At 45.5% G+C, this 22,836-nt stretch overlaps 1 protein-coding gene across 1 annotated transcript in view; it reads right to left on the bottom strand.

Moving 5' to 3' along the window:
* The window catches only part of SHOC1 (shortage in chiasmata 1), a 447,382-nt gene that overhangs the window by 55,208 nt on the left and 369,338 nt on the right, over positions 1-22,836 (bottom strand). Inside the window, exon 25 of the mRNA XM_073612299.1 lies at positions 15,709-15,802. Coding sequence (XP_073468400.1) covers positions 15,709-15,802 — 94 coding nt within the window. The remainder of the gene's footprint in view (positions 1-15,708; positions 15,803-22,836) is intronic.

Here is a 22,836-nt window from a genome sequence, read left to right as displayed (position 1 = left end):
CTCGGGGTCATACTATTACAACTCCAAAGGGTTCAATGGTATTGTGATGTTGGCAGTGGTGTCGGCTATTTATGAGTTCCTGTATGTGGACATGGGGAAGAATGGCCGGATGTCAGATGGTGGAGTCATCGCCCAGACGGAGATCTACAGACGTCTCCAGAATGGCAGCTTGGACTTGCCACCTCCAGAAGACAATGCGGAAGGACTCCCATTCGTCTTCGTTGCGGATGAAGCGTTTGTGCTGGGGGACCATCTTATGCAGCCATACCCTATGAGGACCCTCACCCTGGACCAGAGGGTTATTAATTACCGGCTGGCCAGAGCCAGAAGAGTGGTGGAGAACATGTTTGGAATAATGGCCAGCCGGTTCCGCCTATTTCTTACACCCATATATATGCCGGAGCATAAACTGAGTCATATCATCCTGGCGTGCTGTGTTCTCCACAACTTTTTAAGGAGAAATTCTGTGAACTATGCTGGCTCAGTTGGGCCTGAATCTGGAATTCATGTAAATGAACCAACTCTGACGGCGCTTGAAGCTGGCCGTCCTGGCTTGCCCCCCCTGAGTGCCCGCGAGGTCCGTCTAAGATACATGGAATACTTTGCTGGTAGGGGGGCCATCGATATGCCAGACAATGTCTGAGACATTTTTTAACAAATTTTAACTACTAAAATATTTGCTGACATTTACTGCTTGTCTTTCTTTTAGCTGACCCTCACATAAATTTGGGGAGTCCTGAAAATGGTGTGATTGTGTAACATTAGAAAGCATTGTTGGGTGTTATTTACTAAAGGCAAAGACACTTTGCACTACAAGTGCACTTGAGACTGCACTGAAACTGCACTTGTAGTGCAAAGTGGATTTGCCCTTAGGAACTAACCCCCATTCTCACAGAAACCACCAATTTTACCACAATTTTTTTTCCCGAGCATTTAAAGAAGAATCCACACATTCTTGATTAACAATCTTTTTAATACAAGCACAATCACGTGCATTTATCAAAGGTTTTTAAAACAAACCAACATGTTTGTTGTATAACAATTTTTTGGGTCACATTAATAAAAGTAGAAATGTCCATTTAAGGTAAAACAGGCATGTTTAAAACCAACAAGAAATACACAAATCTGGAACTTACAAAGTTCAACTTTGTTAGAAATTGAAGGCAATATCAGACATGAGTATTTATAAACTGTATTTGATATTGTGTTCAGATGGGGTGAAGTCACCCCTGGAAAAGCCAAATTTTGAAGATGCACACAAATTGCCGAATGTCAACATGTGCTAGCTGCTATCATGGGGGATCAAGGGACATGTTTTGTGAGTGCAACCCCTTCCTCTCAGCTACTTTATTATTGAGGAAGGGGTTGCACCCACAAAATAAAATACATTGATCTCCCGTGATGGCAGATAGCACATGTTGACACACTGTGTGCATCTTCAAAATTTGGCTTTTCTCGAACATGTCCAAAAATCTGAAACATTTTTCGATTAAAAAAAACAAAAAAAAAAAGGGATTTGGAGGTGTTTTAAACTCTACCTAAAACATCAATGATGTTCTTCATTTTGTTTTTATCATCATTGATGTTTTTCTGGATGTTTTCCAAGTCCCTATTACACCCCATGATCTCCCCGACCAGGATCTGGGCACTCTCACTGGTGAAATGTCCTTCATCCACAACATCACGATCACCTAAAAATATATAAAAAAAACACACCATGTATTATAAATATGCCGCCATCCATCTCTTACCTAAGCCTGTGGTCACAGACACTCACCTGTTGTGGTGACAATTTCCACCACGTCTTCCTCCTCCTCCTGTTGACTTTGGGGGATTTCCACTTCCTTATGAGGTGGGGGGTCTGTGGTCTCCTTGGATGAGTGGTGTCCTCCGAGTCTTTTCTCCCCTATGTAAAAAAAAAATAGGTTTACTTAGCACACAGATATTTTATGACAGAAATAGGAATAAGAAACATTGCTTGGAAGTGGGGTACAATTGTCTGTTTTGGCAGAGTTGCAAGATGTACAGATATTTTTTTCCTTTGTCAAGCTTGAATACTTACCTGTTTTGTACAAGCTTTACAGATGGAGACACCCCTATAGTATACACTGGAGCACCTGTGTGGACCCCCCCCAATAAAAAGGGTGGTCTGGTGTCCCACACTAGTGCTCCAGTGTCCAGATGTGTAAACAGCTGCTGAGTGTCCTCTCCTTACACAGAATCTAGTTTGCATTTCATTCTAGTTACCAACCCATCTAGACACCATTCAAATGCATATGTCCAAAACATTGTGTTTTCTATGCTGAACGAACAATGTTTCATACGAACGAATATTGTGCCCATGAACATGAAAGTTGCCATTTTAAACTGTACAACAGTTAAGAAAAACACATGGAGCAGCACGAACGTTAGAAAAATAAAGAATAGGAACACAGCACAACTACTTACTTTTTTGCAGCACTCTCCTGATCCTTTTATACTGCTCGTGCTCCCTTAATTTGAGGTCCGACCACCGCTTCCTGAGTTGATCCTTGGATTGTCGTACACCAAAATTCTTCTGCAGACTCTTGACAACTGTCGCCATGATCTTGGCCTTTCTGACATTGGGGTTGGGGTAAGGTCCATACTTCCCGTCATAGTCGGCCCTCTTCAGGATGTCCACCATCTCCAACATCTTCCCAAAGGACATATTTGAGGCCTTAAATCGTCTCCTCTGGGATCGGGACGTTCTGGCTCTGGGCTTTCCTCCTTCTCCTCCTCGTTGGTGTAATTAGCACGCACCTGCTGTGTCTCCGCCATGTGCTCTTTCCACCGAACGATAAGGGGTGGGGAATAGACTAGAAAGAACGTCAGGGGCGGGCGGAGTTTCACGCATGCACAGTGTATATAAAGCGTAACACGCGTGCGTAGTATGTACGATCTGTGAGCGGAGGAAGGAGTATCGGAGGCGCCGATCATGATAACGAAGATAAGATTTAAAATTGGGCTTATACTGCTTCTAGATTGGGGCCTCTATTGGGACAAGATTAGGAGACTTTAGCCTGACATTAGGGTTTGTCTTGTGTTGTGTCTTGCAGAGAAAATGGATATCTTGAAGGATCAGGAGTTTCTCAGCATATTCATAGATATGTTCAGGGAGCTGCCCTGTCTATGGCAGGTAAACCACCCTGATTATAAGAACCAAACAAAGAGGAAGGCAGCGCTGGATAAATTGCTTGAAATTGTGAAGCCGGTGATCCCCACGGCAGACATCATCTATTTGACGATCCTAATTGGTGGCATGAGGAGCACTTATCTAAGGGAGCACAAGAAGGTCCAGGATTCCCAGAGATCAGGAGCTGCAGATGACATTTATGTCCCCCGGCTTTGGTACTATGACAGACTGCATTTTCTGGCAGGTCAGACTGAACCCAGGCCAGCACTCTCCACTCTTTCTTCCACGCTTCCTTCCCCCTCAGCTGAGGCTTCCGACGTCCAACCTGGGATTTCCAGGCAGCAAAATGTGGAGGAGCCCAGCTTGAGCCAGGTATAGCATTCTTCTAAAGATTTCTGGTTGTCAAATTAATGATGTTAAATAGATGTTACTTTGGAGTACTAATTTCTGATTGTGATTGATGAACCACAAACTAAAACGATGTCCCTTTTTCATACACAGGGAAGTCTCAGCCAGGAGGTGTCTGGGCCAAGTAGGCTGCACGATACCCAGGTCCCTCCCCTCCGCCTTCAAAGAAAAAGTGGCAGGAAGAGGAGTAACCTGGAGGAGGCTGCAATAGGCCTATTTTGGAAGGCTACTGAGGCCCTCAGAACACCCCACAGTGTGGAAGAGGATTTTGCTGCCATAACAGCATGCAAAATGCTGCAAATGGAGGAGGGCCAACGCCTCTTATGTGAGTGTGTCATTTTAGAAGCTCTACAGAAAGGGTTGATTGGCCAACTCACATGCGAAAGCCACATTTGTGAGCTCACCCATGGTACTCCTCCTCCTCCTCCAGGTCCTCCTCCTCCTCCAGGTCCTACTCCTCCTCCTGCCACGCCTCCAACACCAGAGCCACACCCGGGAAGGAAGCGTGTAAGGAAGACCAGAGAGTGATGGCCTGGGTTCAGTCTGGTCTGACAAAAGATGCAGGCTCTTGTATGACCACAGCCTGGGAACATACATGTCATCTGCTGCTGTTCATGATCTCTTGGACTTCTGGACCAGATTGAACTCCCTTATATATGGACTCCTCAGGCCACCAATTTTGCAGTAAAATAATTGATGTCTGCCCTGGGGGCCAAAGGCTTCACCAATTTCTGCTGTTTATCCAGCGTTGCCTTCCTCTTTGTTTGGTTATGAGCCCTTAATAAAGGAATTTTTGTTTCAATTATACTTGCCTATGTGTGTTTTCCTTCAAAAAGGACAGTTTGTTTGCGAGGAGGCAGGTACATTTCAAAAATACAATGTGAAATTAACAAGAGACACCAACACCAAGCAACCTCCTTGAGATTAATTAATACAAGATATTAATGGTGTTGTGGTAACTTGACACACAAAACACAGTCCACCTGCTCTCATTTATCCATTAAAATGCATGTGCCTCCACTGTGGGGACACTCATAGTTTAGTGTTAGGACCACAGATACAAGGGTGCCGTGACGTGGCTCTGTGGCTCACGCATACGTTTGCAAATGCATGCGGACTAAACCCCTTTTTTAACGCTTACTGTTAGATAGGTCAATTTGGTTGTCTGCAAGCTGGTGGTACGTAGACTTTGGCTTTTTCCTGGGCATTCCCCAGACTTTGTTGGTAAAAGTAATCAAAATAGCTTCACTTGCACCTCTAAAAAACAAGACAGGTTTGGTTTATATAGAGTGAGGAGGATATTTTTGGCCATAGACAATCTCACTGATGACATGAATGCTCATGAGTAAGCTGTGCGTGCTAAACTCTTTACTATGTACACTACGAAGTGAGCAGTGAGCACAGGGGAGTCGATCTAACTTGTTTCTTCTTTTGCACCCCACTGCCTAAGTATATTGTAAATATGTAAAGTAATACAGTAAAAAATTAAAGTTGTCCAGTCTGTAAAAAACAAACAAATGTCAGCAGTTAATAATTCTAATAATTTGACTCTTACCTGTCCACCGATCCAGCGTCGCCCTCACCCCGGCTAGTTCTTTAGTAGCCTCAGAGTTTCTGGCACCAGCATCCTAACTGTAGGCAGCCAGCCATGTGTGGGTCACGGTTCGCTTTGTGAATGGTCCTGTAGTCTTCTGGGACCTGTGACGTGTCCCAGAAGACTGTGGAAAGGAAAGGGGGAACTCCATTAAAGTCTATGGGACTCGAACGTTCAAAATCAAAAGTGCTAATTTTAAAGGCTAATATGCAAGTTATTGTCCTAAACAGGGTTTGGGGACCCGGATCCTGCCCCAGGGGACATCTATCAATGCAAAAAAAAGTTTCCAAAATGGCCGTTTTTTTCGGGAGCAGTGATTTTAATGATGCTTAAAGTGAAAAAGTGAAATATTCCTTTAAATATCGTACCTGGGGGGGTGTCTATAGTATGCCTGTAAAGTGGCGTGTGTTTCCCGTGCTTAGAACAGTCCCTGCACAAAATTAAATTTTAAAGGAGTAAAACTCATTTAAAACTGCTTGCGGCTTTAATGTAATGTTGGGTCCTGGCAGTATGGATGAAAATCAGTGAGACAAATGGCATGGGTACCCCCCCCCCCCCCCCCAGTCCATTACCAGGCCCTTTGGGTCTTGTATGGAAATAAAGGAAAACCCCGCACCCAAATTAAAAAAAGAAAAGGCGTGGGGCCCCCAGGCCCTATATACTCTGAACAGCAGTATACAGGTGGTGCAAACAAGACAGGGACTGTAGGTTTGTTGTTAAGTAGAAGCTGTTTGTAATTTTGAACTGGTACATTTTGAAAGTGCAGCTCCAGCCAAAAAATCTATTTTTAAGATTTTTGGAAAACATAGAGAAGGGTTATCACCCCTGTAACATTAGTTTTGCTGTCTGTGCACCTCTTCAGAAGATTTCACCTCACTTTCTGTCCCAATGACAAATGTTTTTTGAAAATTTGGGGTTTTTAGTGAAACAAGGATTGGTGATAAAGCATCAGTGAAGAGGAGACACGTTTTTTCCATATTAACTCTTACAGGAGAGAATTTCCCTTCCTAGGGGTAGATTTCATCTCACTTCCTGTTGTCTCCTTCCGTTTGCAAGTAGGAGTCGTTTGTAAGTTGGATGTTTGAAAGTAGGGGCCTGCCCTATATACTCTGCAGAAATTGGAGCCTTAGGTGTTGGTGTTGCCACAACACTGTAAGCCCTCACAGTTACTCTTGGTGGGCGCAGGAATGGGCCGTGCTGTGAAATATTAGATCAAGAATTGTAATTACATGCCATTGTTGAATAGTGGTAGAAAAATTGGGCCTTTGGTGGTGGTGGTGGTGCTGGTGCCACAACACTGTAAGTCCGCACAGTTACTCTTGGTGGGCGCTGGAATGGGCCCTGCTGTGAAATATTTTATCAAGAATTGTAATTACATGCACCTGTTGAACAGTGGCAGAAAAATTGGGCCTTTGGTGGTGGTGTTGCCACAACACTGTAAGCCCTCACAGTTACTCTTGGTGGGCGCAGGAATGGGCCCTGCTGTGAAATATTAGATCAAGAATTGTAATTACATGTCCCTGTTGAACACGGGCAGAAAAATTGGGCCTTAGGCACTGGTGCCACAACACTGCAACCCCTCACAGATGCTATAGTTGGAGCGCAGGAATGAGCCCTGCTGCAAAATATTGCATCAAAAATTGTGATTACACACCCCTGTTAAATAGGGGCTGAAAAATTGGGCCTTGGGCACTGGTGCTGGTGCCACAACACTGCAACCCCTCACAGATACTCTAGTTGGAGCACAGGAATGAACGTTGCTGCAAAGTATTGCATCAAAAATTGTAATTACACGCCCCTGTTAAACAGGGGCAGAAAAATTGGGCCTTAGTCACTGCTGCCACAAAACTGCAACCCCTCACAGATGCTATTGTTGGAGCGCAGGAATGAGCCCTGCTGCAAAGTATTGCATCAAAAATTGTAATTACACGCCTCTTTTAAACAGGGGCTGAAAAATTGGGCCTTGGCCACTGGTGGCAGTGCCCAGAACCAAAAATGTTCTTACAAGCTATCAGCATGAAAATTGAGGAGGAAGAGGATTGTCACTTAGCATAACAGGATAGTCACTCGGCATCAGCATAGGCAGTCTTGAAGGGATCTCACATTAAAAAAAAATCAATCGGTTACATCAGCATCAGGTACTTGGTAGCTGGTGATCCAAGACTGATTAATTTTTATGAAGGTCAGCCGATCGACCGATTCGGTGGATAGGCGCACTCTGTGATCGGTTACAAAGCCAACAGCAGCACTGAATGTGCGTTCCGAAAGAACGCTGGATGCAGGACTGGCCAGTAGCTCAACTGCATACTGTGCAAGTTCTAGCCAGTGATCCATCCTCAAGACCCAGTAACCCAGAGGATTTTCAGTGGGAAAGGTATCCAAGTCTGATCTTGCCCCTAGGTAATCCTGCACCATGTGAATCAGACGCTGGCGATGGTTGCTGGAACCGGTCAGACCTCTCCGGCTGCGGACTAAAAAATTGTCCAAAAGCATCGGTCAGACGTCCACCTTCTCCACCGCTCCTTCTGTGACTGACCGCAGCCTCAGAAACACGTTGTCCAGGAGGACCAGGAAATTGTAACCTCCCAGGTTCTGGAAACGCGTTGCACAAACCTTTCTGCAAGGCCTCCCGAAGATGTTTCATCCTCTGCTCCCTCTGCGATGACAAGATAAGGTCCGCAACCTTACCCTTGTAACGTGGATCAAGGAGAGTTGCCAGCCAGTAATCATCCCTCCCCTTTACACCACGAATACGAGGATCCTTTTGCAGGCTTTGCAGGATCAGGGAGGCCATGCAGCGTAGGTTTGCTGAGGCATTCGGTCCAGAGTCCTCTGCATCACTAAGGACGACATGATCCTCAGCCACCTCCTCCCAGCCACGTACAAGTCCATGGGTTTCTTCGGACTGTAAATGATCCCTTGAAGACTGCTGCTGATGCTGAGTGCCAGGCTCCACCTCCATGCTGACACAATCCTCCTCCTCCTCTTCCTGTGTGATCGGCGGGCACGCAGGAACACTGTCTGGATAAAAGGGGCCTTGAGAGGTAAGGAAGTCCTCCTCTTCCTCCCTCTGTTCTGGCTCAAGTGCTCTGTCCATTATTCCACGCAGCGTGTGCTCCAACAGGTGGACAAGAGGGACAGTGTCACTGATGCATGCACTGTCACTGCTTACCATCCTTGTGGCCTCCTCAAATGGTGACGGGACAGTGCATGCATCCATGATTATAGCCCACTGGCATGGGGAAAAAAAACAAGGTCCCTGACCCTGTCCTGGTGCCATAGTCGCATAGGTACTCATTGATGGCCCTCTGCTGCGTGTGCAACCGCTGCAGCATGACCAACGTTGAGTTCCACCTGGTGGGCATGTCACAGATTAGGCAGTTCTTGGGCAGGTTAAATTCCTTTTGGAGGTCAGTCAGCCGAGCACTGGCATTATATGACCTGTGGAAATGCACACAGACTTTCCTGGCCTGCCTAAGAACATCCTGTAAGCCCAGGTACCTGCCCAAGAACCGCTGCACCACCAAGTTAAGGACGTGAACCAAACAGGGCACATGGGTCAGTTGTCCCTGTCGGAGGGCGGAGAGGAGGTTGGTGCCATTGTCGCAAACCACCATACCTGGCTTAAGCTGGTGTGGTGTCAACCACCTCTGAACCTGCCCCTGCAGAGCTGACAGAATGTTTGCCCCAGTGTGGCTCCTGTCCCCCAAGCACACCAGCTCAAGCACCGCATGGCATCTTTTTGCCTGCGTGCTTGCGTAGCCCCGCCTACGGAGCACCGCTGGTTCCAAGGACAAATCAGCACAGGAAGAGGCCATGGAGGAAGAAGAAGAGGAGAGGGTGGGGGAGAGAGGTGTGGCAGAATCACCACTAGTAGAGTTTTGGAGGCGTGGTGGCGGAACAACCTCCAACACTACTGTACCCTGTCCTGCATCCTTCCCAGCTGCCAGAAGAGTTACCCAGTGCACGGTGAAAGATAGGTAACATCCCTGTCCATGCCTGCTGGACCATGAGTCAGTGGTAATATGCATCTTACCGCTGACCGCCCTGTCCAGCGAGGATAAGACATTGCCTTCCACATACCGGTAGAGAGCTGGAATCGCCTTCCGTGAGAAAAAGTGGCGTTTGGAAACCTGCCACTGAAGAACTGCACATTCCACAAACTCATGGAAGGGGGCAGAGTCTACCAACTAAAAAGGCAGCAGTTGAAGTGCTAGCAATTTAGCCAGGCTAGCATTCAACCGCTGGGCATGTGGATGGCTGGGAGCGAACTTCTTTCGACGGTGCAGCAGCTGGGGCAGGAAAATTTGCCTGGTACAATCTGACGTCTGTGTACCAATAGCAGACTGCCCCAAGTACTTGGCTGTGACACACCTAATTCTACACCTTCATTCCTCTCAGTGCAGGTTTCAGAGAGGACTGAAGGTATAGTGGGGTTGGAGATCCCAGCTGATGAGGAGGAGCAAGGAGTGGTCTGCTTTGTTCTTTCGTGTGGGTCTTTTAGGTACGCCTGCCAACAAACTGCATGGCAGGTCGACATATGTCTGGTCAAGCATGTGGTGCCCAAGCGGGTGATGTTCTGGTCACGCAAGATATGCTTGAGACATATGTTGCAAATAGCAGCGGTGGGATCTGATGCACTCGTCTCAAAAAAGGCCCACACCAAAGAACTTTTGGAATAACGTGCAGAGACAGCAGCGTCCTGCACATGCAGAGCTCTGCGGTGTTATGCAGTCGGTGTGCTGCCCTTAAGCTGGCCCCCGGTGGGCATCCTGCCTCATTGGAGATGTGCCTCCTCCTCCTCCTCTCTCCTATCAGGCACCCATGTGGAGTCAGTGACCTCATCACCCCCTCCCTCCTCATCACTGGAGCAAACCTGGCAGTATGCTGCAGCTGGGGGAACATGAATGCCAGATTGCTGTCCTTCTTGGGTACCCCCTTTCTCTGGGCTCATGTTACTGCCTTCCTCTAGCTGGGTACCATCATCGGAGCCTTCAAAACGCTGGGCATCCTCCTGGAGCATGTACCCAACACTGTGGTCAAACAGTTCGGGGGACTCCTCAGGAGGACATGGTGGGGCTAGGGAAGGAGTGACTGATGCCATTGAGCCGAGGGAAGAGGCCGCGTTGGCAGCTGCTTTGCCAGACAAAGTACCCTGAGCCTGGGTGAAAGAGGATGAGAAGGATGAGGACGGCTTGGTCATCCACTCTACCAAGTCTTCGGCATGTTGCGGCTCAACACGGCCAGCTGCCGAAAAAAAGGACAAGCGTGTCCCACGGCCACGTGCTGATGAGGATGCACCATCTCCACGACCAGCACTGTTGCCTCTAGACACAGAGCCTGCTTACCCTCTTTTATTGGTTTGTGACTGTCTGCCTCTCCTTGTTGACCTTCCAGACATACTAATGGCCTGCTGTGAGATGTAGCTGCACAAAGCTGGGATGTATATATATATACTGATACTGCAGCTAGCAGAATCAACTGCCTGCCTGTAGTACTATTAGTATGAGAACACCAGCAATTGTCTTCAGGTAGCTTTAGCTGCACACTGTGCAGAGGACACAGTACACTAACTGTAAATACTGCAGCTGCCTGCCTGTGGTATTAATAGGATCAGAACAGCAATTGTCTTCAGGTAGCTTTAGGTGCACACTGTGCAGAGGACGCAGTACACTAACTGTAAATACTGCAGCTGCCTGCCTGTGGTACTAATAGGATCAGAAGAACACCGCCAATTTTCTTCAGGTAGCTTTAGGTGCACACTGTGCAAAGGACACAGTACAATAACTGTAAATACTGCAGCTGCCTGCCTGTGGTATTAAAAGGATCAGAACAACAGCAATTGTCTTCAGGTAGCTTTAGGTGCACACTGTGCAGAGGACACAGTACACTAATTGTAAATACTGTAGCTGCCTGCCTGTGGTACTAATAGGATCAGAAGAACACCACCAATTTTCTTCAGGTAGCTTTAGGTGCACACTGTGCAGAGGACGCACTACACTAACTGTAAATACTGCAGCTGCCTGCCTGTGGTACTAATGCCTGCCTGTGATACTAGAGGACGCACTACACTAACTGTAAATACTGCAGCTGCCTGCTTGTGGTATTAATAGGATCAGAACAACAATTGTGTTCAGGTAGCTTTAGGTGCACACTGTGCAGAGGACGCACTACACTAACTTTAAATACTGCAGCTGCCTGCCTGTGGTACTAATAGGATCAGAAGAACACCACCAATTGTCTTCAGGTAGCTTTAGGTGTACACTGTGCAGAGGACACAGTACACTAACTGTAAATACTGCAGCTATCTGCCTGTGGTATTAATAGGATCAGAACAACAGCAATTGTCTTCAGGTAGCGTTAGGTGCACACTGTGCAGAGGACACAGTACAGTAACTATAAATACTGTAGCTGCCTGCCTGTGGTATTAATAGGATCAGAACAACAGCAATTGTCTTCAGGTAGCTTTAGGTGCACACTGTGCAGAGGACACAGTACACTAACTGTAAATACTGCAGCTGCCTGCCTGTGGTACTAATAGGATCAGAAGAACACCACCAATTATCTTCAGGTAGCTTTAGGTGCACACTGTGCAGAGGACACAGTACACTAACTGTAAATACTGCAGATGCCTGCCTGTGGTATAAATAGGATCAGAACAACAGCAATTGTCTTCAGGTACCTTTAGGTACACACTGTGCAGAGGTCACAGTACACTAACTGTAAATACTGCAGCTGTCTGCCTGTGGTACTAATAGGATCAGAAGAACACCACAAATTTTCTTCAGGTAGCTTTAGGTGCACACTGTGCAGAGGACACACTACACTAACTGTAAATATTGTAGCTGCCTGCCTGTGGTATTAATAGGATCAGAACAGCAGCAATTGTATTCAGGTAGCTTTAGGTGCACACTGAGCAGAGGACACAGTACACTAACTGTAAACACTGCAGCTGCCTGCCTGTGGTATTAATAGGATCAGAAGAACACCACCAATTGTCTTCAGGTAGCTGTAAATACTGTAAAAACGCCTGCCTGTCAGTAGGAAGAGAATAACAGGAACGGATCTAGCTAAACTGGATATAGTATATATATATATATATATATATATATATACAACACCTAGGATGTGTAATATATATATATACACAATACACTGTAAGTGCAGCTAACTGACTCGCCTGCCTACTCTTTCTAACTTAAATCAAATGACACTGTCTCTCTGTCTATCTCTCCCCTGCCACAACACACTACACAAGGCAGCCACGCAGGCGGCCTTATATAGTGTGGGGCGTGTACTAAACCCCCTGAGCCATAATTGGCCAAAGCCACTCTGGCTTTGGCCAATTACGGCTCTCTGTACAGACGGCGCTGTGATTGGCCAAGCATGTGGGTCATAGTGCATGCTTGGCCAATCATCAGCCAGCAATGTACTGCGATGCCGCAGTGAATTATGAGCCATGACGTGCCACTCGAATTTGGCACGAACGGCCCATAACGTTCGCAATTCAATGAATGGTCAAACATGCGATATTCGAGTTGAACATGGGTTCGTCTCGAACTCGAAGCTCATCCCTACCCACAAGGTATATGGGTTTATAGTAGAGATGAGCTTCGAGTTCGAGTCAAACTCATGTTCGACTCGAAAATCGGCTGTTCGCCAGTTCGCCGAACAGCGAACAATTTGGGGTGTTCGCGGCAAATTCAAAAGCCGCAGAACACCCTTTAAAAGTCTATGGGAGAAATCAAAAGAGCTAATTTTAAAACTACTCGCGTATATTAATGAATTGCCGGTCCGACAATACACATAAAAGTTCATTGATAAAAATGGCATGGGATTTCCCCACAGGGGAACCCCGAACCAAAATTTAAAAAAAAAATGACGTGGGGGTCCCCCTAAATTCCATACCAGGCCCTTCATGTCTGGTATGGATATTATTGGGAACCCCGGCCAAAATGTAAAAAAGAAAATGGCGTGGGGTCCCCCTCAAAATCTATACCAGACCCTTCAGGTCTGGTATGGATTTTACGGGGAACCCCGCGCCAAAATTTAAAAAAAAAATGGCGTGGGGTCCCCCCAAAAATCAATACCAGACCCTTATCCGAGCACGCAACCTGGCAGGCTGCAGGAAAAGAGGGACGAGAGAGCGCCCCCCCCCCCCTGAACTGTACCAGGCCACATGCCCTCAACATTGGTAGGATGCTTTGGGGTAGCCCCACAAAACACCTTGTCCCCATGTTGATGGGGACAAGGGCCTCATCCCCACAACCCTTGCCCGGTGGTTGTGGGGGTCTGTGGGCGGGGGGCTTATCGGAATCTGGAAGCCCCCTTTAACAAGGGGACCCCCAGATCCCAGCCCTCCCCCCTGTGTGAAATGGTAAGGGGGTACAAAAGTACCCCTACCATTTCACAAAAAAAACTGTCAAAAATGTTAAAAATGAAAAGAGACAGTTTTTGACAATTCCTTTATTTAAATGCTTTTTCTTTCTTCTATCTTATACCTTCTTTTTTCTATCTTCTATCTTCCTTCGGTTTCTTCCTCCATCTTCTTCTTCTGGTTCTTCTGGTTCTTCCTCCGGTGTTCTCGTCTGGCATCTTCTTCCCTTCTTCTCCTCAGGCCGCTCCGCATACATGATGGCATGATGGGAGGCTCCCACTGTGTGACGCTTCTCCTCTTCTGACGGTTCTTAAATAACAGGGGCCACCTGGTGACCCCGCCCCCTCTGACTCAAGGGGACTTGACGGGGACTTCCCTGTGGCATTCCCCATGACGTCAGAAGGGGCGGGGTTATGTAACGGGTGACCCCGCCCCCTCTGACGTCACGGGGAATGCCCTCCCGTTATTTAAGAACCGTCAGAAGAGGAGAAGCGTCACACAGCGGGAGCCTCCCATCATGCCACCATGTATGCGGAGCGGCCCGAGGAGAAGAAGGGAAGAAGATGCCGAACGAGAACACCGGAGTAAGAACCAGAACAACCAGAAGAAGAAGAAGATGGAGGAGATAGAAGATAGAAGATAGAAGAAAGAAGAAGCATTTAAATAAAGGAAATTGTCAAAAACTGTCTCTTGTCATTTTTAACATTTTTGACAGTTTTTTTGTGAAATGGTAGGGATACTCCCTTACCATTTCACACAGGGGGGAGGGCCGGGATCTGGGGGTCCCCTTGTTAAAGGGGGCTTCCAGATTGCGATAAGCCCCCCACCCGCAGACCCCCACAACCACCGGGCAAGGGTTGTGGGGATGAGGCCCTTTGGGGGCTACCCCAAAGCACCCTCCCAATGTTGAGGGCATGTGGCCTGGTACGGTTCAGGAGGGGGGGTCGCTCTCTCGTCCCCCCTCTTTTCCTGCGGCCTGCCAGGTTGCGTGCTCGGATAAGGGTCTGGTATGGATTTTTGAGGGGACCCCAAGCCATTTTTAAAAAAATTTTGGCCGGGGTTCCCCTTAATATCCATACCAGACCTGAAGGGCCTGGTATGGAATTTAGGGGGACCTCCCACATCATTTTTTTAAAAAAATTTTTATAAAATTTTTTATAAAAGATAAAAATGTACATTTTTGGTTGTTTTCAATAAAACATCCTCACATGCAGACATCTAGGCTTATCCAATAAACAGTGTGGAGAGTCAAGTTTTAAAGCTTTTGTTACCCCAATACTTCATATTCCTGATATGTGCCTACTGTACCATGTACTTGTATGAAAAAGGTATCGTGGTTTCTTTTTATTGCTTCCTTTGTATGAAATCTATGGTGTTTTTGCTAGTCTTCTTGCTTTGTTATTAAAAACTGACCACCCTAAGCAGGGGAGCACACCGTGGTCAATTTTCTAACTATGCTGGGAACTCAGTTTATGCTCCTCCATTGACTAGACTTGTCCTGACACTCCCCCGCTGCACAGCCATTTACTGGCAAGCTAAGTGTGCTGCTGCTTTTTCTCCCCCCAGCTCTTATTTAGCTGAGAACAAAGGGAATGTGAGCACTTTTAAAAAAAAAAATTTTTTGTATATCTATACAAAATGTTTTGCCTTTCATTTCTATTTTAAACTGAATGGGTTGTTTTACAAGGTGGTCGGTTACAATCACTTTAAGCACACAGATTGCAGCATAGGGTACCACTTGCCCATCTGAGAAGCACATCTGTCAGGAAGGGATTTTAATTAACGATTACTGCCTGGTTGCTGTAATACACGGGTAATCAATAACTGCTCTACCACCAAAGGCGATGTTGCTGGGCAAAAACCTGGGTATCTAGTCTTAGTAATACCTTAGGACAGGATGTCCTAGCCATAAAGGAATCTTTGCAGTAACCTATATCAACTGTTCTACATTCAGTTTACGAAAATTACAGTTTACAACTAATACAAAATGGATAGAGATCACTTGCTACAAGAACAGCAGTTTTTTACTTGGAACACTACTCCTTGAAATGCTTTATTGAATACACCAGATAATCTTTCTTTTCACTTTTTCACTTCTAATGGGTTTTTGTTAAATGATATCATTTCTTTTTAATAATAATAATCTCTACAATCAGACAACTTTATTTATCTTACCTTAATTTGCAAGTCTTCTGATCTTGACAAATATGCAGTTATAGCTGCATAGACTAGAGCAACATTGTGTAAAGTTATTCCTGAAAGACTGTACCTAAAAAAAGCAAAAAAAAAAATAGGATTTTTATAACAGCTTACCTGTAAAATCCTTTTCTTGGAGTACATCATGGGACACCGAGCCATAGTTATTAACTATATGGGTATATAGGCACCTTCAGGTGATGGACACTGGCACATCCAAGACAGGAAGTTCACTCCCTATATAACCCCTCCTCCTACCAGGAGTACCTCGGTTTTGTAGCAAAGCAATATACACAAATTCCAAAAGCGGGGAGGGACCTCTGTGTCCCGTGATGTACTCCAAGAAAAGGATTTTACAGGTAAGCTGTTAAAGAAAATAGGATTTTTATATCGTACATCACGGGACACAGAGCCATAGTTATTAACTATATGGGATGTCCCATAGCAATGCTATTTGAGGGGAGGGAGACACAACCCGCTGGGCACTCACAGACTTGAGGACCTATACTGCTGCCTGCAGCACACTGCGCCCAAAGGCGATATCCTCATGCCTTTTTACATCCACCCGATAAAACCTGGTGAATATATGTACTGAAAACCAAGTTGCAGCCTTACAGATCTGAGCCATGGAGGCCTGGTGATGCACTGCCCAAGAAGCACTAACTGCTCTGGTAGAGTGCGCCTTGACTTCAAAAGGCGGAATCTTACCTTTTAAACCATAAGCCTGAATTATAACTTGCCAAATCCACTTAGAAATAGTGGATTTCAACACCGCCTGTCCTTTCCCAGGACCTTCCAGCAGCACACATAAGACATCAGTCTTCTGGATCTGAGCAGTCGTCTCTGAATAGACCTTGACCGCTCTCACCACATCAAGACAATGTAGTGACTTCTCTTCCCTAGAACATGGCTTTGGAAAAAACGATGGTAGGACAATATCTTGGTTCAGGTGAAACCCTGAGACCACTTTAGGCAGAAAACTTGGACGAGGACACAACACGACCGAGTCCTCGTGAATAATCAATTATGGCTCTTTACAAGAAAGAGCAGCCAATTCCGAAACCCTCCTTGCTGAGGATATAGCAACCAAAAACACTAGCTTCCTTGTCAGAAGGACCAAGGGATTATGCTGTATCGGTTCAAAAGGCTGTTTATGCAACACTGACAAAACTAAGTTCAAGTCCCAAGGATTCAAAGGTGATCTAACTGGCGGATTAAGCCGCATCACCCCTTGCATAAAAACCTGGACCAAAGAGCAGTCTTTGAAATAAGACCGATAAAGCAGAGACCTGGCCCTTAATAGTACTCAAGGCCAGCTTCATCTCTACCCCTAATTGAAGAAAGGCAAGAATTCTGCCTATGCTATACTTCTGAGGGTGCCAACCCTTGGATTCACACCAGAAAACATAAGCCCTCCAGACTCTATAATATATGATTCTAGAAGCTGCCTTCCTTGCATTATTCAAGGTAGAGAAAAGAGAAAATCTGACAGGAAGTAGATTAGAAGAGTGTGCCACATCCCATATATCTAAAAGAAAACATGAGTTCCCCTGTGACGGAATTTTAAGGGCACTACCATGCAAGTCAATACAATATAGATAAAAAAATATACTTTTATTACAAAATCAAAAAACAAAATATATACAAATCAGGACAGAACATTTTTTTGTACAAAATACACTTGAAACGAAGTACATGTAAGTATGGATACAAATGGAGGTATGATGGAAAGAGAACCGTAAATGGAGGTTTGATAAATCTGAACCAACATGTTTCAGAAAATCCTTTGTCAGGGTTTATAGAGTGAGAATAGGCATCTGGGGAGTTACAAAATCAAAGGGATAATTAACATCACATGTAAAAAACCCACCGGGGAAGAACAAAAAAAGGGAGAAAAAGAAAAAAACAATCAAAACATACACCTCACTTACTTCCAATATGCAAATACTACATAAGTATCCATGGCATAAAAACAGTTTCACGGATGTCTCCCCGGCAATGTACACCTGAAGATTGGCTAGAAGGTATCTCTTCCTAGATTGTATTGCGGAAGGTAAATATACCAAGGAGGAAAAAGTACCCCCAATGGCGCTGGGGGTTGCCGCACCCTAAGACCGGGTGCCGCGTCCGTGTGCAGGCTGGCGTCCGGGCGGCTAGGGACCTGGAAACAAAGGCACAGTTCCCACACCCTAACCGATAGTGAATCTTGTATACTCCAAAAAGGCCTCGGATTCTGCCCGAATGAGAACATGGATAAGTTTGAGGTTGTTAAAAATCTAGAAATGTTTGCACGCAAGCTTATGCTAAAAAACATGTACCAAAAACCTCAGGGATCTATGGATCTAACACCTCAAGAAAACCAAGCTATTGATCAGTTGGTGTCACTCCTGGAGGAGAGCGACACGACTGATCTTATCGACCGCACTGACTTGCCTATGGTGTTATCCCTTCCCTTGGATATCAAGGAGAGGCCGGCACAGGAGCAAAAACAAGGGTCCAAACTCAAGAAAAAGTCAGTACAGTTTCCACCCCCCAGTACCAACCCCAATATTTCAACGTTTCTCAAACTGGCCCATAGGGAGATCAATAAGTTGTGTGATCGTTCCCCTAAAACCACAAATACCAATATGGCAGACAGACATGCATTAAAGGAGCTTAGTGACAACAAGTCGATAGTTATCAAGCCTTCTGACAGGGGGGGCAACATTGTCCTGATGGACAATGTCCAGTACACCTCTATGTGTCAAAAAATTTTAATGAATAAAAATTGGTACAAAAAAATTACGAAGGATATGGTTACTAGATTCCACCAAGAATATTATTCATTGGTGGATTCAGCATACAAGAACAATGTTATCAACAAAACCATCTGGGAATACATCAGAGTTAAATTCCCAGTTGTACCAACCTTCTATTTATTACCCAAAATCCACAAGGACAGTCCTAACCCAGCAGACAGACCTATCATATCAGCCAGAGGGTCCATCAGTGTCATTTAATAGATGAATATTTAAAACACCATGTCATTAGCCTATACTCCTTTGTTAAAGACACTATACACTTTCTTAAAATCATTGAAAATCTGGTAATACCAGAACATGCATATCTGGTAACTATTGACGTAGAAGCCCTCTACAGCTCTATTCCCCATGCTGGGGGGCTTTCGGCTGTCAAAAGGGCCATCTATCAGAGACGGGATGGAGACTGGGCATACAATGAGTTTATTCTGCAGTTGCTGGAGTATATCCTGTATCACAACATTTTTACTTCTGATGGCTCCCATTTCCTCCAGGTGCAGGGAGTGACGATGGGGACTTGTTGTGCCCCATCGTACACTAACCTGTACCTGGGGGAATGGGAGACCACTTTCCTCAGTGATGAGGACTTATGGATGTATACGAACCACTTTCTTTTTTGGTTCCGTTACATCGATGACATCTTCACCATTTGGGATGCCCCCTAGAGCTTTTACAGTCGTGTTTAGAATGTATGAACAAAAATCGCTTCAATCTCACCTTCACGATGTCATCGAGTCTGAGTGTGATTCCTTTTTTAGATGTCATGGTCTCTAGGAGTCGGGATGGTGGACTCAGCAGTGGTCTTTATCAGAAGGCCACTGCGGGTAACACCATCCTACACACCTCAAGTTTCCATCCACCAAGTCTTATTAAATCTATAACATATAGCCAGTACCTCAGGGTGCGCAGAAATTGTACTGACGAAGCGACTTTTAAAATCGAAGCAGACAATTTACGGGAAAGACTCCTCCTAAGAGGCTACTCACATACTTCCCTAAAAAAGGCATATAAACGGGCTACTATACACACTCGACACACACTTATTTACTCACAAAAGCATAGGAATCAGGATAATCCCTTGCGCATTATTACTAAGTACTGCAATCAACACACAGAAATTAGAAGAACAGTGTCAAAATTTTGGCACGTTCTCACTATGGACCCAAATTTAAGTCGACTCCTCCCCGAGAGGCCACTCTTCACCATCAGGAGGGCCACATCTGTGGCCTCCAGATTGGTTAGGAGTGAATTCAAGGGAGACAACTTTGTCGAGCATTGCAAGTATAAGGGCACTTTCATGTGTGGGGCCTGTGGGTTCTGCAATTTCATGTATACTATCAAAAACCCGACTTTACCTGATGGCAGTACCTTCAGGCCTAAACACTTCGCTAACTGCAAGACCAAGGGGGTTGTGTACATGCTCCGGTGTGATTGCTGGTGCTTCTATGTCGGGAAGACCAAATTGGAGTTTTGGCATAGGGCATACCGCCACATCCGGAGCATGCAGACATGTGATCCCGATTTACCATTGGGTAGGCCACCTTGGTCCACCAGGGGATCTTTCCAAAAATCAAATTCTTGATTTTGGATCGGGTACACCCCAGTCCGAGGGGGGGAGACTGGAATAAGGATCTCCTCCAGCTCGAACTAAGGTGGATTTACAATTTGCGGGCCACCAAGCCCCCTGGACTCAACGATGCGGTATGCTTTAAGCCATTCTTGGAGGGTTTTGACTCGGGGGGTATGGAGAAGTAGGGTCTCCTCCAATCCCTTCCTTGCTCTGATTCTCTTTCTATATTTCTCTATAGCCTTTTTTAGTTAGATGTTTTGGATATGTCCTTTCCCCCTCCCCCCCTCCCCCTTGTTTTCACTACCTATGTTGGTTCCTGCTGCCTCACCCATATACTATGTAATACAGGGATAATTTTTTGACCTTTCAGGGTCTTTATTTACCTACATATATTGTTATTTACATGTGGTTCTTATAGGGGTATAATAATAACTTTGGGCAGTACTGGGACCCTGCAATGTAACATAGGGGGTTGTTTTTTGACTGTATATACTGTTTTTGTCCCATTATTGATTTATCTGTGTAACGGTCTTATGGTTGTCTCCACTGCAAACAATTTACCTGTTTTGAATTGGTCTGGCTATATTCACACAGTTTTGTTATGCATTTGATGTATGCATTCAATCAAGCTTTATTATTATTTTTTTCCTCTTTTTTTCTTTTCCTTGCAGTATACACATTGCGAGACATTACATGTGTGGGCGCTGATTTCTGTGTGCGGACCCGGCACGGCAAAGATGTTCCTTTCGGGACATCGTGGGAGGAGCTGCCAATCTGGACGCTCCTCCATTCCAGCCCTGGGTCAGTCCTCCGACTGTCTCCGGGGAAGGCTTGCCGTGCCGGTGGGAGTGGGCTGCGGCGCGTCACTCCGCGGCGCCGTGACATATGCCTGCGCTTGCGTTCCAGCCTGGCTGACACGCGTGCACAGTGCGTCGTCATGGCTGGCGCCGTGGGGAGGCATGGCACAGCCGATGCTCAGGGGGCCCATTGGCGGGATGGAACCAACACACACCCCCATCGAGCTGACTACCAGTCAGCTGATGGTGGATGGGATGGGACGGGTTTGGGACATTTCCTCTCTCTAGCTGATTCTCTTTTTGAATCAGCTGGTGGTTCTCCTCTGTGCGATATAAATAAGCCAGCTCACTCAGTTTAAATCTCCAGGCTGGAGTGAGACGCTGAGTCTGTGCTTGCGGTTCTGGCTATTTAAGTAAGTTAATTATATATATGTTTGGGGTTATATTTAGGTCCTTTATTGTTCCAACCATCTATGCCTTTTTTGGGGTAAAAAATAAATACTGCGCTTACACTGATTAGAGAAAAGCTGCGACTAGAAAGTAGTAAGCTGAAAATAGTGTAAGTCAAAAAAAGTCACGCTGAAAACTAAAGTGACGAAAGGCAAATGCCTGAAAAATGATGTGAATGTGGAGATTGAATGTGGGTCATTGAGTGAAAGTGTCAAACACTATGAAAGAAATTAAAAATGCTATTAAGTGAATAAAATATAAATGAGAATAATTGTGTATATGACAAAAAAACAGATATTGCATATCACAATCAGTAAACAATATGTACCTCTAGTGTCAATATGTACATTGATACAGCTTAACTGTAACCACAGAGCTAAACCATAATAGTGTAACAACATAAGAAACTGAAAAACTAAAGAAAGTCCGTGATTCAAAAAAGCAGTATTAAATAAAGTCCATCCATATTACATTGACATGCATAGATTAAAACTGATCTCCAGGTGCTCTGTGAGGTAATGTAACAGGATCTCGCTGTGATAGGATATAAGGTGCGTAGATAAACCTCCACCTCCAAGAAAAATTGCTGCCTCTTACCAGATGGAAATGGTCTCTAAATTACAGGAGACCCAGGAGGCAGATGGCTGTACCCCAGCCAGGGATCCTTAAGCAGGCACTCAGCGTACGGGACCTGGGACTCACTCCACACAGCCTCAGCATTTATGGAAATATTGCCATGTAAAAGATAAATTGCTCCACATAGTGTAAAATCCAGCGATTTATTGTATAAAAAATATAAAGGTTGCACTTACAAAAGCATCGTAAATTGCAGGCATGTAAAATAGAAAGCCGGCCGGCTCCAAGAAAACTCGTGTCCTACGAGTCTGTGTATCGCGGTGTCGTCGGGACGTAGCTCCTCCTTTGGGGTACCTGTTCGGTTTCTCTTCATCAATTATTGTACTCTGTTTGCCTTACACAGGCTTAACGCTGTCCCCCATAATCAGGCTCCTCTATCTTTTTACAGCCTGCTGGTTACTAGCCCAGACTTCTAGTCTTTCTCTTACCCTATCAGCTGAAGGTCACACCTTTGAATCTTGCTAACAGGTATGTTTCCCTTTTGTTGTGCAAATATAGACTCCACCTCCATGTATTTTTAGAATTAGACACCACAAATACAATCATTTTTGCCACACCACTCCCTCTCCCATCCTATACATGGCTGTGTCTTTGTTTCCAGGTCCCTAGCCGCCCGGACCCCAGCCTGCACACGGAGGCGGCACCCGGTCTTAGGGTGCGGCGACCCCCCAGCGCCATTGGGGGTACTTTTTCCTTCTTGGTATATTTACCTTCCGCAATACAATCTAGGAAGAGATACCTTCTAGCCAATCTTCAGGTGCACATTGCCGGGGAGACATCCATGAAACTGTTTTTATGCCATGGATACTTATGTAGTATTTGCATATTGGAAGTAAGTGAGGTTTATGTTTTGATT

The sequence above is a fragment of the Aquarana catesbeiana genome, linkage group LG01 (genome assembly GCF_042186555.1).
Source record: "Aquarana catesbeiana isolate 2022-GZ linkage group LG01, ASM4218655v1, whole genome shotgun sequence".
In the NCBI taxonomy this organism is placed as follows: Eukaryota; Metazoa; Chordata; class Amphibia; order Anura; family Ranidae; genus Aquarana; species Aquarana catesbeiana.
This window is presented reverse-complemented; position numbering and strand designations above follow the sequence as displayed.